Genomic DNA, 16,306 nt, shown 5'->3' with positions numbered 1-16,306 from the left:
CTTGGGGGGTCAATTATACGGAAAAATCTATTGTACAGACTTCTGGAAGTCCCACTGATTCCGGATACACGACTTTACACTGTATATATATATACAGTAGAGAACCAATTATCCGGGATGCTCGGGACCATCGCTATCCCGGATATCTGAATTTCCCGGTTTTCTGGATCGACCAAAAAGTGTCGTTAATCGATGTTTTATCGAACCCGAACTACAAGGAAAAAGTGTAATGCATAAAGTAAGAGAAAAAAGAAAGGTACTCCTAACTTTAAAAAGAAAAAAAAAAATGGTAGAAATATAACATTTAAAAGAACAAAAAAATTTGCAAGTTTAGACAAGAAAATCAAGTTTAAAAAATACAAAATTCTCATATTTATTTTTTAAAAATAATTACAATTCCTAAATTAAATAATATAAACAAAACCAATGATTAAATAACCCAATATATTTCATACCTAATTATACGGGGGAAACGATAAAATAAAAGGAGAACTTTATCGAACTGAAAATTATCGAACCGAAACGATAATTAAAAAAGGCACTAGCATAAATATTAAAACCCGAAACAAGGCAAGATCAACGGAATTCAAAAAAAAAAAAAAAAAAAAAAAAACCTAATGATAAAATTTATGAATAAAAAGAATGAATTTATTGAGTGCGAAATTTATCGCGAAAAGAAAAAAAATCAAACGTAGTGGAATCAGAAAAACAAAACTGCAATCTGCTTCATAAAATAATCCTATGTTTAAAATAATAAACAATTCTCCTTTTATTTTATTTTTTTGTTGATAAAAACAAGATTTTTAATTACAGCAGATGTGATTCCACACCAAGAAAAACTTGTAATTGATACCGCACTTCCAAAGAATAAGAATTTATTCAAAAGAAAAAGATTTTATTTTTATTAGTCGATGTCAAATAAATATATTTTTCTCTTTTCTTTTTCTGTTCACTGATATGCATGCAATGCATTTTCCCCACCCCCCTCTTAAATCAAGCAGAAAACGAAATCAGCATGCCACACCCTTGAGTTTGATTGACGGCCTAAAGGAAAAAATAAAACATTCCTCCCTTGCCTGCCTTCAAGGTCACGGAGGAAATGACGTTTCTCTGGGTAAACGGGAAAAAATTCTTCCCCTTCCTTACATTTTCCTCTACTCAACTTCAAGGATGAGTCCAATTTCCGCTTTTTTTCGTTCTAGTTTAAAATCGTTCTAGTTTAAAATGGCGGGAAATTCGAGCAAAATTTTTCCCGGTTTTCTGGTTTCCCGGTTATCTGGATACCGGATAAATGGTTCTCTACTGTATTTGTAAATTAATCATATAATAATAAGACTTCATTGTAATTGTTTAATTTATAACTGTTTCAGTGGAGGATTTCTTAAATTAATTCATGGGGAAATACAATTTTTTAAAGTTTGCATAAATCTATTTCAGTGGCCAATTATTATGTTTGCTGGAGAAGCTTTAGATGTGCATGCTTTTTCGTCAGCGCATGGGGCATACCAAAGTGGTTTAAGAACTGCTGAATCGGTGATAAAAGCATTTTCCCAAATTCAGGTAATAATGGATTATAAGTAGTTCGTGTTATTTTCTTCTGGGTCTGTATTTCCACAATGAGAATGCTTCTTTATTATAAAACCAATTTATTAGTATTTGTACCAGGGTTCGCCAAGTGGGCCCACTTTGAAAAAACCCGCCCGGGTTTTATTGGGCGGGCCCACCTTGAAAAAACCCACTTGGAACGATAAGTGGGTTTTTTCAAAAAAAAAAATTTTTTTTTACTAAAACTTATTGTTTTGCATTTACTTTTATATAATTTATAGTGCAGCATAAATTTGTCAAATTGAGTTGCATGATTTATATGATTAAGTTTTTAATATTAGTAAAGTAAAAAAAACTTGAATCTTCATATAATTTTATAGTAGGTACCTACTATTGAAAACTTAAAGTGGGTTTTTTCAAAAAGTAATATTTAAGTTATATTAAGTAATATTTAGTAAGTTGTTAATATGCAAATAAAATCTCATTTTTCCTCTCCTTCTCGAATAAGTTGCGCGAGTTGCGTGATGTAATACAACGACTTCCCGATAGGGGAAATAGATATATATTTGTTGAAGAAGCTAGCTAGTTGTTGGTTGATTCAGATGCGTAGCACTGTGTGTGCGAACTATTGTTTCCTCATATTATGTTTTAATAAATACTTTATTTGCCGGCATTAGCCTCTGTGTTATTCAACCAAACAACAGTGGTAGCAGAGCGTGGTTTACGATCATCATGGAGAAAGACTTAGCTTTTGGAATTCCGAAGTTGACTGGAACTAATTATCATCTTTGGGCCATGAAAATGGAAGCAGTTTTGAACCTCAAGAAACTAATGTCGGCAGTGACAGAGGAAGCTCCAACTGACCCTGGTAAATTGCAAGTATGGGAAGCTACAAACCAAGATGCCGTATCATACTTGAAATTGTCTCTATCAGACGAACAGGCTTTGCAATATGCAGAAGAAAAGAATGCAAAAGCTTTGTGGACAAGAATTAAAACTACCTACACTGGACTTGAGGAAGATAGAAAGATTGATGCGGGTGCCGAACTTAAGAGCTTAGAAATGCTGGATTCAGAAGCCGTAAACGATTATATAGCTCGAGCTAAAGGATTATCGACTAAGTGTGCTTCCTTGGGACTGAGGATATCTGACAGAGAATTGGCGTTCTATACGGTCAGAGGTCTAGCTGGAAAATATGAGCGCATAAAACAAGTTTTAAAAACGCAACGAGAAAAGTCGATAGAAGAAATACTTGAAGTCTTAAGGGAAGAAGAAAAAGATTTACTACAGAAATCCCGTGGACATAGAAATTTGGAATCCGCATATGCTACTCAGAAGAAGAGTTTACCTAGAAAAATTTGCTACTCCTGTAGACTCCCGGGACATATAGCAAAGGATTGTTATTCGAAACATCAAGAAGTGGGAACAGATAGGGGCTACAAAACATTGACCAGCAGAGCAAAAGGTCGCCGAAAACCAAATTTTCAAGAGACATTGGTATCCGAAAGTGCTACTCCAGATGATTACGCCTTAGTTTCAGCTGAACAGAAAGGACAAGTGGATGAATGTTGGATCCTGGATAGCGGAGCCACGTCTCATATGTGCAAGGATGAACGCTGGTTCGAATCTATAGATGCTTGCGACAGTAAAATATACCAGGCAGGTAAGGCTTTTACATTAGATACTAAAGGAACCGGAACTGTTAAAGCTATTTCACTAAGTAATAATGCAAAATTATAATTAGTAATGTATTGTATGTACCAGAATTACGTCATAATTTACTGTCAGTTACATGTTTAATGGATAAGGGGTTTAATGTAAAATCACATTCAAACTCAGTATTAATTATTGCTCCTAATGGACGAGTAGTTTTGAAAGCTTTAAATGTGAATAAAAAATTGGAAGTTAAGCTAAAACCTAATGTTAATAACGAGGTATGTCTTTCTGAGTGTAACAAAGTTAAAAATAACGATGAAATGAATGTAATTTGGCATAAAAGATTGTGTCATTTAAATGCTGATTATATGCGTGAAATGTGTAAAGAGTTAAATTTAAAAATTGATAATGAATTGTCTTGTGAATCATGTGATATTTCTAAGATTACCAGAAAACCTCATTTTAGTATTTTAACTCCTCAAAGTTCAACAACTTTAGAATTAATACATGGTGATTTGTGTGGACCATTCCCAGTTAAGTCCTTAGGTAATTCAAGATATTTTTTAATATTAGTAGATGATTTTTCTGGCATGTATTTCACTTATTTTCTTAAGAACAAAACTGAAGTATTTGATAAAATTGTAAGTTTTAAGTTGAAATTCGAAAACTTAATAAATAAGAAAATTAAGAAATTCCGTAGTGATAATGGTCTTGAGTTTGTAAATAAAGATCTTGAGTTTTATTTCACTGAATGCGGAGTTACACATGAAAAATCTGTGCCGTACAACCCAGAAAGTTTGGGTAAAGCTGAACGAGCTAATAGAGTTTTGTTAGATAGAGCTAGAACATTAATCTATGATAGTAAACTTCCTTTAAATTTTTGGGCTGAAGCAATAGCCTATGCAACACATGTTACTAACCTAACTCCTCGAAAAGGTAAAACTGAAGTTCCAAAAGAATTATTCTTTAATAAAAAGCAGAACTATAAATATCTACGTGTTTTTGGATCTACAGTATACTATCACGTTCCTAAAGCTTTAAGACACAAACTTTCTATTCCTGGTAAAAAAGGTATTATGTTGGGATATTCGAATGAAAGACGAGCTTATCGTATTTACGACCCTGAAAGAAATAAAGTAATCGAAGAGCGTTCAGTAAAATTTAATGAGAAATTATTAGGTAGCAGTAATTTGTTTAGTAAGGATAAATCTAATGACATCGATGAATTTTTTAATATCCAAACTAATGTAGAAGACCAAAATACAGGTTTTGAATTTCCACTGGATTTGAAAGATACCAGAGATCTAAGTGAAACTAAAACTCGCGGTCGTCCAGTAGGTTCAACTAAAGAAAAGATTAGGGAATTAAATGAACAACGAATAATTGAAAACGAGAACAGGTTACTAGACCTAGGTGTACGTCGATCAGATAGAATAAAGGAAAAAGCAAGTTCAAACTTAGTAACTAATATTCCGGGTAATTTTGATGAAGCTAAACTTGATAAAAATTGGTTAAAATGGGAAGAAGCCATGAATGAAGAATTAAATTCTATTCACGAACACGATGTTTGGGATCTAGTTGATAAACCTGAAAAGGTAAAATTAGTTAAGAGTAAATGGGTTTTTACTATGAAAGAAAATAAATACAAAGCTGGGTTAGTAGCAGCAGGTTTTAATCAAGTAAAAAATCGCGATTATTTAGAGTCTTATTCACCCGTGTTAAGTACCGAATCTTTGCGTTTGTTGTTAGCATTATCTGCAAAATTAAATTTAGAAGTAAAATTTTTATATATTAAAACTGCATATCTTTATAGTAATTTAGAAGAAACTGTATATATGACCATTCCCCCAGGTTTTAAACATTTGTATGGTGAAAATAAAGTATGCAAGTTAAAACGTAGTCTTTACGGATTACCCCAATCAGATCGAAATTGGCATTTACATCTTAAACGGGAATTAGAAAAGCTTGGTTTAAAACAGCTAGCTTCGGATAATTGTATTTTCACTAGAATAGAGAATTCTAAGTATTTTTATATTGGAATATACGTCGATGACTTAATAGTTATTTATTCAGATTTGCAAATGTATAATGATATAGTGGGAAAATTATCTCGGATATTTGAAGTGAAAGAAAGTAAAGAGAATAAATTTCTAGGTATAGAAATAAATAAAAGTGAGAAGGGCGTAACTTTGTCTCAAACTGAATATATAAACTATTTACTGCAGAAACATGGTATGCTTGATTCTAAATGTGTAAAAACACCAATCGTAAGAGGTGAGGATAGGAGTTTTAATTGTTCAAACGAAATGGTTAACCAAACACAATATCAAGAATTAATAGGGGAACTTTTATATCTCTCGAACAGAACACGACCAGACTTAGCATTTGTCATGAGCTACTTATCTCAATTTAATCATAAACCTGAGAAACGACATTTTAATTTAGCTAAAAGAGTGTTAAAATATCTCAATGGTACAAAGGATAAAAAATTATTTTTTAGTAACAAATCAGGACTTTTGAATGCTCATGCCGATGCAAGCTGGGGAAATGCTGAAAATGGGAAATCATTTTCAGGAGAAATTGTAATGTTAGGTGATTCTTTAATTTTATGGAAGAGCAATAACAAAAAACAGTTGCTCTATCTACTTGTGAAACGGAACTTGTTTCTTTAGGTGGTGTCTGTAGAGAACTAATGTGGATATTAAATTTATTGGAAGAATTGCATTGTTCTATATTTGTAAAGAAACCTGTGACCATTTCGTCTGACAATCAATCTGCAATTGATTGGTTGAATAGTGCAAGATCATCTTCTAGAACGAGACATATAAATTTGAAACTTCATTACGTAAAGGATATAATTGGCAAAATTATTAAAGTAGAGTATGTGCAAACGGACGAAATGATCGCAGATTTCCTAACTAAAGCTGTAACTTTTGACAAGCTCACTTGGACTGTGTCACAAATAAATTTAATTGATTAATTGTTAATAAGTTAAAGTTGTATGAGAAATTTAGTATATTTATGTTTTATATTTTGTGGAAAAATGTGTATTTATTCGCAGGGGGAGTGTTGTTAATATGCAAATAAAATCTCATTTTTCCTCTCCTTCTCGAATAAGTTGCGCGAGTTGCGTGATGTAATACAACGACTTCCCGATAGGGGAAATAGATATATATTTGTTGAAGAAGCTAGCTAGTTGTTGGTTGATTCAGATGCGTAGCACTGTGTGTGCGAACTATTGTTTCCTCATATTATGTTTTAATAAATACTTTATTTGCCGGCATTAGCCTCTGTGTTATTCAACCAAACAACATAATGATATTAAATCAAATAAAAATTTAAATAATATACTCTGAAAATATCAATTTTTCAAATATAGTTGCATGCTTTATATATTTATAAACAGGTTATTATTTTTAATTCATATGTTTAAAAAAATTGAAAAAAAAAACAATTTTTTTCTTTTTTTACCAAGTGATACATTAACAAATTTAAACAGTTTTATTTTCTGGCTTTAAAAAAAAAAAAAAAGCTAAAACTTTTTATAAGAGAACTTTTCAAAATTATTTATCTAAAAATGAAATCATTTTCCTAGGGTTAATTATTTGAAAACAAATGGGACAAGTAACTGATACTCTTTATAATTATACGTAGTTTTAATTTCACTTTCTATTAACCTTATTATAAAAACATGTAAGACCATTACATATTTATTTCAGTTTTTTATTTAACTCAAGTCAGATGAAATTTTAGTTTTTACTGATTATAAATATTTACAGATTATAATTTTATAATAGATAATATCCATATGTTTAATAAATATAGTAAATAAATGTGTGTGAAAACAAAAAGATTAATAAACTTGTTCCTTTTATATTACTGCATTTATATTTTATAATTCCTATTTTAAAAAATTATGAAATGTAATGCACTTAACAATAAAGAAGATTCAAATAGGTAGTGATAATGCGTTATTTAAACTTAATATAAAATACATATAACCAGGGTTCCCCAAGTGGGCCCACTTTGAAAAAACCCACTTGGTGCTTTTCAGAGCTCATTCTAGGCAGAAAAAAGGGCAGGGTGCAAAAGTTTAAAAAAAGGGCATTATTATTCTAAAAAGGCAATAATTTCTTTCGATGGGCTTTACACGTTCTATTAAAAAACATTGTCAATTAGTAAAAGAATTTTTTTTTTTTTTTACTAAAACTAGCAAAGCAATCATTAATTACTAATTTTTATTAATAAATTAACATATATATTGAGCTAATTAGCTTAGTAATTTATTTAAAATGCATGCATATATTAATAAAATAATAAATGTATGTTTTTAAGTGTCTGTAGTTATGATTTAATAATTAAAATGATTAATAATAATTATGATTTAATGATAGAGCAAGTAACTGCAAACTTTCAAAGACAAGTGCAATAAGGGGGTGTGATGGCAGTTTTCACAGTGAAATTTATGAGCACTAAATGAAAAAACCCAATTTTCCCCGGGTTTTTTCAATAAAACCCAGGCGGGTTGGGTTTTTTCAAAAATCCCCGGGTTTTTTCAAACCCTGATTTGTACTCTATTCATGTTGCTTTGTTCAAAAGGAATTCTTTCTAATAGACTATATATAAAGGTCTGGGTGAAATCTGAACATAGACAATCCTACAAAATTGATGAAAATGACAGTTTGATTAATAAGCATACTTTCTTGTCTCTTAAAATTTATTCATATTTCAGTGTACAGTCAGCATTATCAAAAACAAATACTAAGAACTAATTAATTACATTTAAATTTAACTTACTAAGTTATAATATTACTGGGTTAAGGAGGTCACTTTGAATATATTAATAACTAGTAAATGTGATAATTAATGTTTAACAAATTATTGCTGAATAAGTCTTAGTCTTTTATATAAATTCTGTGAGAAAACCGGTAAAATAAAGAGAGAAATACTACACACCCTTCAATAGCCTCAAAATTTCTGTAGTCACACAAAATATATTCTCTTGTGGTAACTAAGGTGTTGTATTAATGTTTTAATAAAATAGATTTAAAGGAATTTTTGTCATCAGTACATATAATTTATTTTAACAGTTATATAAATGTACAGTGAACAAATACTCATATTTAGAAGCAATGATAAAAGTTTTTAAAAAAAAATTGTTTTTGTTTCAAAATTTCTGCTTTAGTTCACTACTCTTAAAACATTTTTCACTAAAATCTCAAAATGTTGGAAAGTATGAGGTGCTATTTTAATATAAAAATCAAAATGGTCCCTTTAAAATGCACATCTGTATTTGTAGAAAATGGAATGTTTTAGACATTAAAAAAAAATCGGAAATATCAACAACTGCAAGCCTTAAATATCAAGACAACTGCAAACCACGCTGTTATCAATCTTCAGATATCCAATTACTAAAGTTAGTTAGCCCAAATAAAAAATGTGTAATAAAGTATTAAAATAATATGATAGGTATCTGATAACGTCAGAATTTTAGTTTGTTAGGATTTTATTATGCTGAGATTTTGACCGTATAAGGATTTAGACTCCTCACGATTGTGTTCAATACTCTTTTATAAAATGAATAACTATTAATTGTACTTTATATGGGCATAAGCCACCTAACTTTCAGTTTTTGGCATTTATTTCTAAAAAAATAATAAACAGACTGCATGTATTAAGTATGTTAACATCATGGGATTACTTATACTTTTCAGTTAAAAATGCATTAATGAGAAGATTACCAAACAACATATTTTTAATACCTTATAGTATTGAAAAAATTTAATATGTCTGCTACCTTTTCTGGTAATCACAGGAAGAGTTCCCAATCTTACTGAAAGCAACCTTACGTATTGGCACCTCCAATTATAAATAATTTACAGAGATTTTATTTCCAAATTCTAATGCAGTATACTTTTTAAAAATACTTAGGAGTTCAACAATATTAGGGAACTCAAGGTTTTTCTGCTACAAATTATCAATTATTTTATTTAATTCTTAATGACCCTGCCTTCTAAAATGCTATAAATTTGAATTTTTTTCTTTTTAAGGTGGCACTTTTTTAAAATTATTATTCCACAAATTAAAAAAATGGTTTAAAAAGTTAATATTTAATAGAGAAGCAGAAAGAAATTATTATACTACTTTTTCATCTTTAAAACCATAATATCAAGGCCCATTTTGTTTCTAAATAATGTAAAAAATAAATTTCTAGCCAAAATCTAATCTCGTACAATTGTTTTATTTATTCATTAATTTAGAAAAATTTTATGCCCCCGTCTAAAAACACTTTAAAAAAAGTGCTGTTTGTATTTATTGTAATTACTTTTTATACTTTAAATGCCAGGTCAGGGTTCCCATGGTACCTTAAAAACTGCTCAGTTTTTATTTTGGAAAATAAAGGCCCTTAAAAGTACTTAATTTTGGTTCAAGGTTTTTAAAAATCCTTAATTTTTCTGAATCACTATGGTTGATATGAACAATTTTTTAAAACAAAATGTTGTTCTTTTATCACTTAGAATTAGACCATGCATTGAGGGTAAAGCATTTTAGAGAGACAAAAAGTAATGTGTGTGGGAGGGCTTCAGGCAAGGGGAAGAAAACAAGTCCTTTAATTATTATATTGGTCTTTTCATTAATGTATTCGGCCCTTTGCCAAGAATGATTCTCTGTGTGAATAGAGTGGAGCATTCTAAAAGAAAAGAACAGTGTGGACAAGGTGAATACTGCACTTAAAAGAGATGGTTGTTTTTTTTTTGGGGTGGGGGGGCAGTTTTGAGGTACATAAGTAGAAGACTCACACTAACCTTTAAAATTACAGAATTCAAGAAGTTCAGTTCTACTGGTAACGCATCTGCTTATAGGAATTAAGTAAAACGCCATGAACAGAAGTGTCAAAAAAATTTTGAGCTAGAAAACTATTACCTAAAATCTAGGAAGATTTAAATAAATCCAAATAATATTTCAATTTGTAATAAGTAACTGTAAATTCATAGAAAGCATAAAATTTTTTTAAAATACATGATTGTACTAAAAATCAAACAGATTTGTAAGAAACAGGGTTTGAAGAAACCTGCCTACCTAGGTTTTTCATCAAAAACCTGGGGTTTATTAGGTTTTTGATGAAAACTAAGTTTTTTTTTTAAATATATATTTTTTTTGTTGAAGTTTTAGATTGTTATGCTATTATTTTTATTTCTTAAGGATAAGCAGATTGTTACATACAAATTTAAATCTACTCATCTAAAAGATCCTTTGATTTTTAATAATCATTTTATTCAGTTAACATTGCAACTTAATATACTGTTTTTAACTTTTGTTCAAATTTTTGGTTGCTTTGAAATTAGTTCTTGTTTTTTTGCCACAATGTTTAGTTACATTATGTAAAGTTTCCTAATAATAGGTTTGGCTGGAAATGATTTTGTTTAAGTTCATCATAAAAGTAAATGTAACACATTTGCTGATCTAGTAGCGAAATATAAAAACCTGATGAAACAATTTTTTCAATTTTTTAAACAAACTTCTTTATTTACTCTTTTTTTTTTTTTAAATATACCGGAAAAAAATTGCAAATCTTTATTTCTGAACTCAATTTTACAGTTCAATTTAAATGAAATCATTTAAAAGGGAATGCAAATTAGTTTCATATGTTAACTTTTACAATCTGAATGACATTAACTTTAAACAATCTGAAAATCTTATTTTTAAAAAGAAATTGACCCGGGTTTGCAAAAATTCCTGGTTATCTTTTGGCGATCCCTGTTTATTAATACAATTATATCTCTGCTTACATTATAATAAAATTGTTTTTTTAGTATTTTTTTTATTTATTGAATTTTTTAGGAAGGTAAATAAGTAGCACTGTCACTGGTGGTATATGTATATTCAATGATAAACAATTACATTATTTTTAAAGTCTTTAATTTTTCAGAAAACTCCTTAAAAGTGCTTAATTTTTGCTTTGTTGAAAGAGTGGGAACCCTGCAAGTTCCTATTTTAATGTTTTTTAAGATTAAAATACCGTAATTTTGCGGAGATACGCTGCCCTGGGATATAGGCCACACCAATGAAATTGGACTAAAAAGGTAAAGTTTTTTATCTGAAAGGCTGTGCCATTGGATGTGCCACAAAAATTTTTACTGCATGATGAATTGTGGATTTAACGCACCTGTTTTAAATAACAAGTTATATACAGAATAAGTTTTTAAATATTTAAAAATCATTTAAATAATAATTGAAAATACGATAAGTTACTGTATGCGAACTTACTAAAAAATCAGTCATTATTTATTTTGATAATTTTTATCATAACTTTTCAAATGTACGCAAAATTGTACCATTTACAATTATGCACAATTCAGATGCAACACAATCTCTAATGCATTAGGTTAATAAATACCAATTTAAAGTACTTGAATTATATGTAAACAGAGCGATTAAGAACTTAAATATAATAAAAAATAAGGTATCAAAACAATAAATTGATGAAAATAATCTTATTAGATGCAAAATTGTCCCATATGGAACAATCGAGATCTCATCAGGTCGCTTTATTGTGATTTAATTTTAAATACCTAAATACTCTTAAAAGACATGATTAAACAGCTAAAAATCCTTACAATAATTCAATAAAATAATAATAATTTAATAAAATAAAATAAATCTTGTTTGTCATAAAATTGTTCGACACAAAACAAAGATAAACACCTAAGGACCTTTAAAATAATTTTTAAAAGGTATATATAAAAAATAAATAAATGATCTCTTTTTTGCGTAAAATTAAAGCATGAAATGATTTCAAACGCATTACTTCTTTCATAATATCCCAGTTATAAATAAATCAAGTTATTAAGCAGCTAAAATTTGTTAAAATTAGCATTAAATATAGAATAAAGTAGTTCATGCATTCCTTTTTTATTCACGTGCTTATCATGGAACATCATTTTACTTAGACATCTAAATCGTATATTTTTGAAACTCAGATACGAGTAAAAATAATTAAGTTGAATAATAAATACAAGTACAATAATGAAGTTAACCTTCAACTGAAAGTGGGGATAAGCTTGACCCTCATGATAGATTATTTCAGCATTTCATCCCACTCATTCGTTTTAGAGAATCTTTGTTTGAAAGGCAGAGCCTATGTTGCACTATTGTTACATTTTTGCAAACTGTTTTTCTCCTACATTGTTAATTCTTTAAATTATTATTGATGCTAAATTATAAAAATAGATTGCTGCAAAAGATAAAAAGGTGAACAGTTATAAAGAAATTTTAGAGAATCAATTCAACAAAATAGAATTTTCAAGCCCAAGTAGTAAAAAAAAAAAAAAAAAAAAAAAAAACGTTTAGGCCACCCTGTTTGATACACATACCAAAATTTAATGTTTTAAATCATGTATGTATCTCCCTGAAATTACGGGAATCATTATTTAATCCGTAGCTTTCGATCACTGTCTAATGTTTTTGTACCACAGTTTCAATTAAAACATTTACTCATTTTCAAGTGATAATGGTGTTAAATTAGATTTTTGTTGAAAAAAATACTTTTAATGTTTCGTCTAATTTAACATTCAAAAGATATATTTATTTTTATATTTTATACATATATCAATCTGGTGTTTTTAATTTATGACTTTTTTTTCATTAAACTATAGTTTTATCTCAAAAAAATGTATTATTTTGCTTTGCTTGTATAATTATCTTTCAAATTTTGAATTACATGTGTATAGTTCGTTTACCAGTAGTTGGCGGCCCCACCTCCTCGGATGAAGAGTTCATTTCCGCTCTGTAATAAGAGGAGAAAAGTCTCCACCCTTGAAATTGAGACAACCCTTAATGCACGCCAAACGTAAACAGTGAATTCTTTTTCAGTTACTTACTTCACTTTATGATCTGCTATTATACCTTTCGTTACTCTAGCTAATTAAATATATTGCAGCAAAATGTCTCAAAAAGGACAAACTGTTCACTCAAATAAGAGAAATGTCATCAAATTTATTAATTATTTAATTATTTAAAGTTAAAAAATAACCAATAAGGATGGCAAAATAAATATTTTTGTCATACAATGGCCAAATAGTAATCCTGTTCAGGATTGTTCACATCTTTCTCCCAAAAATAGTAAAAAAGCATTGTCAGATACCATGTGATGAAAATGGAGCCAAGTGCCAACTCCTGGTGAATAAACTATAGTTAAAACTCAGATGCCTCTCAGTACTCTATATAATGTGACCAGAATACAATGGCTTAGTGACAGATTATTTCAAGATTTTAAGCAATGAAAAATAATCTATTATTTATTTTAGGCTTCTGAAATTTTCTGAATTCACTTCTATCAATCAAGAGAGTCAATCAGAAGAAGCTCTACATCTGACAGTATTAGCTATACAAGATTTTTTTTCTGGAATGAATTAATATTGCTCCATATTTATTTCCTTTTGATTTATTTTAATTGTAGAGAATGTAGATTCTTTTTGATTTTATTTTAATTGTAGATATTCAATTTCTGATAACTGCCATATTCAAATCAAAACAATCTTTAAGTGACTTATATAGTGAATTAATCTTAATATTGTTGCTTATATTTATTATGTTTATGTAATAAATTAATATTTCTTTTTATTTCCTTGTATATTTATTGTGAACATTGAATATTACATAATTCATATATTCAAACAAAGCAATTTTAAGACTTAATAAATTAATCCTACTCATTATTTATAACGAATTAATGTTTTTTCCTCATTCTTTCTTATTTTCAATGAATGATAATTGTGGATATTCAATTATTAATAATTGACATATTTAATTTAAATCTTCGGGTGATTTAGTAAAATGAATGAATTTTTTAAGGGTTCAGAAGTACTTTTGATTTTATGTCCCATCATGTGCGATTGTTATATTAAATATAATAATTTAATTGTAATTAAATTTATTGCAAATATGACAATAAATTGATTTTAGTCATCATCTGTGCAATATTTGACTAATACAAGGCTACAGAGTTGAACGTTAGTAGTCGTAAACCCATGAAATTGGGTCGGCTGTTCAACGACGGTTATAATATAAAATATTTGACTAAATAAGTGAAAGTGCCATTCCCTTTATATGGCAGTGTCAATTAGGAAGTATATATATATATATATATATATATATATATATATATATATATTTTTACAGAGTAAAATTACAGTTAAACATTTTAGAAAAATTATTATACATTTAAATTGATAAAAAATACATTAAGGAAGTATACAATTGCAAGTAGTAAGGATATTACCATTTTCGAAAAAGATGTTAAAAGGGTGGTGAAAATATTTATTACAAAGTGTTACAAACATCTTATTATTTTGACTTATCCATCTTTAAAATACCTCAATAATGATCTATAATGTATTAATACCAATAAAATTTATGCCTTGCTCTTCTGGATTGATTATTTAACAATGTGGCTGAGAAGCCCTACCTTGAATGACCTACCCACCTTGTATAATGAAATAACATTTATCTTTATTCTTAAAATAAATTTTACTTTTTATAATGAAATTCAAATTGTTCTTTATTTCCTTGAATGTTATTGTGGGTACACAATCTTAAGTTTTAAAAAAAAAAAATTTCTAAAAATTTATTCCTTATGGTGGATAGAAAGTATTAGCTTTCCTTATCATGTAATTTTATTGATAATTTATTAACAATCACATAGATTTTTATCACTACACAGAATAGTTTTTATGAAAAATTGTGTTCATGCATTAAGTAAACAAATTAGCGTTCAGCTAATTGAAACAAATTATATTAGTCTGCCACTTATACCAACGTTGCTGTATGAAAATTGTTTGACAATATGGCAGCTATGTAAAGAATGTAACTTGAGGTTATATCGCTTTTCTATTTTTTTAGGGCAATTAAATCAAATTTGCACACACTTTTGATTGAAGCCTAAGAAAAGAAATGTTTGAGACTCATAGAGCGAAAATTATTTACTCAATTTAAAAGAAGCACTGGGTGTACATAAAATAATGTGAGTTGTTTAAAACCTTCAGTGATGTACTGGGCTAAATGTATAAAAAAAAAATAGTGTACCTCTTCCTTTGAATATGTCGATAAAATTGCTAAAGCATTTAGTACTCAAATCTGCAGATAGGAGATAATTTGGAACTTGACATTCTTATTATCTCCTTTTAGAAAGCATAGCATTAAATTTTTAGAACATCAGAAGGGCTGTTCTATTGAGTCGCCATTGTATATAATAATAAATCAGGGTGTGTAGCGTTTTAAAAAAGTGCTTATTTTTTATTTATGTTTTTTAAAAGCCCTTAAAGGTGCTTTTTTATTCAGGGTTTGTAAAGAGTGCTTAATTTTCTTTCTTTTAAAAAGAGATTTGTTTTTCTTTGCCGTGTTGATTGTCGTTCTAAATTGCAAAAAATTCATGATTTTTCTCAGTTTTCTTTCAATATTTATCAGAAACTAGTTATTTTATAATGATTATGTAAAGTTTTTAAAAATGTTTTTTAATTTTATTGATTTTATGTTTATAAATTGAGAACTTTAAACGATAGAATTTTTTTTTATTACATAGATCATAATTGTGATTTTTTTTTTTTTTGGAAAGTGATTAAAAATATTTTTTAAGTGCTTAAAAGGTGCTTATTTTGTTGAAAAAGCTGGTGATGCATCTTATTAATAAAAAATTTATTTATTATTTCAGTTAATAAATATTTATCCATTTATTACATGTACTTTTCTGAGGATATGTTTAACATGATTATTGGTCATGTAAAAAAAATATATATATATCCCTGTTCCTTAATAACAAGTTAAATAATAAAACAACATGTTTGGAGACATGTTGCTCCCATGACAGAATTATTAATTTCAGTAGATAATTGGCCGAACTAAACTGATCATTTTTTTAAAATAAAAAGCAAAGCGGACAAAATTTTGGTAGTGACAAAATAAAACATAAGCCAGGTTGACTAAACCTAAAAGCTCCATCAGAGGTACTGAAAGGAAAAAAAAAACTAATTAACAGGCAATACTATTATTATGAAGTCCCAAGTTATGTCTCTGATTTTATGTTATGTCATAATTCAAATTGTCAATT

The 16,306-nt window shown here is 28.5% G+C and overlaps 1 protein-coding gene across 9 annotated transcripts in view; it reads left to right on the top strand.

Annotated features, from left to right (window-relative positions):
- Positions 1–13,824, top strand: part of LOC107453502 (uncharacterized) — a 67,089-nt gene extending 53,265 nt beyond the window's left edge. For 7 of the 9 annotated variants that reach the window (XR_015430890.1, XR_015430889.1, XM_087156107.1 and 4 more), the window contains 2 exons: positions 1,438–1,560; positions 13,509–13,824. Coding sequence is in view for 6 of the 9 variants with exons in the window: in XM_087156107.1 (XP_087012233.1) it covers positions 1,438–1,560; positions 13,509–13,526 (141 nt within the window). In the remaining 3 variants the exon portion in view is untranslated. The remainder of the gene's footprint in view (positions 1–1,437; positions 1,561–13,508) is intronic. The other 2 variants (XR_015430891.1, XM_043045263.3) reach the window with 1 other exon arrangement.
- Positions 13,825–16,306: the final 2,482 nt, after the last annotated feature.

The sequence above is a fragment of the Parasteatoda tepidariorum genome, chromosome 12 (genome assembly GCF_982258835.1).
Source record: "Parasteatoda tepidariorum strain Cologne lab strain chromosome 12, Ptep-v5.0, whole genome shotgun sequence".
Classification (NCBI taxonomy): Eukaryota; Metazoa; Arthropoda; class Arachnida; order Araneae; family Theridiidae; genus Parasteatoda; species Parasteatoda tepidariorum.
The sequence above is the reverse complement of the archived record's forward strand: the minus strand, read 5'-3'. Positions and strand labels throughout refer to the sequence as shown.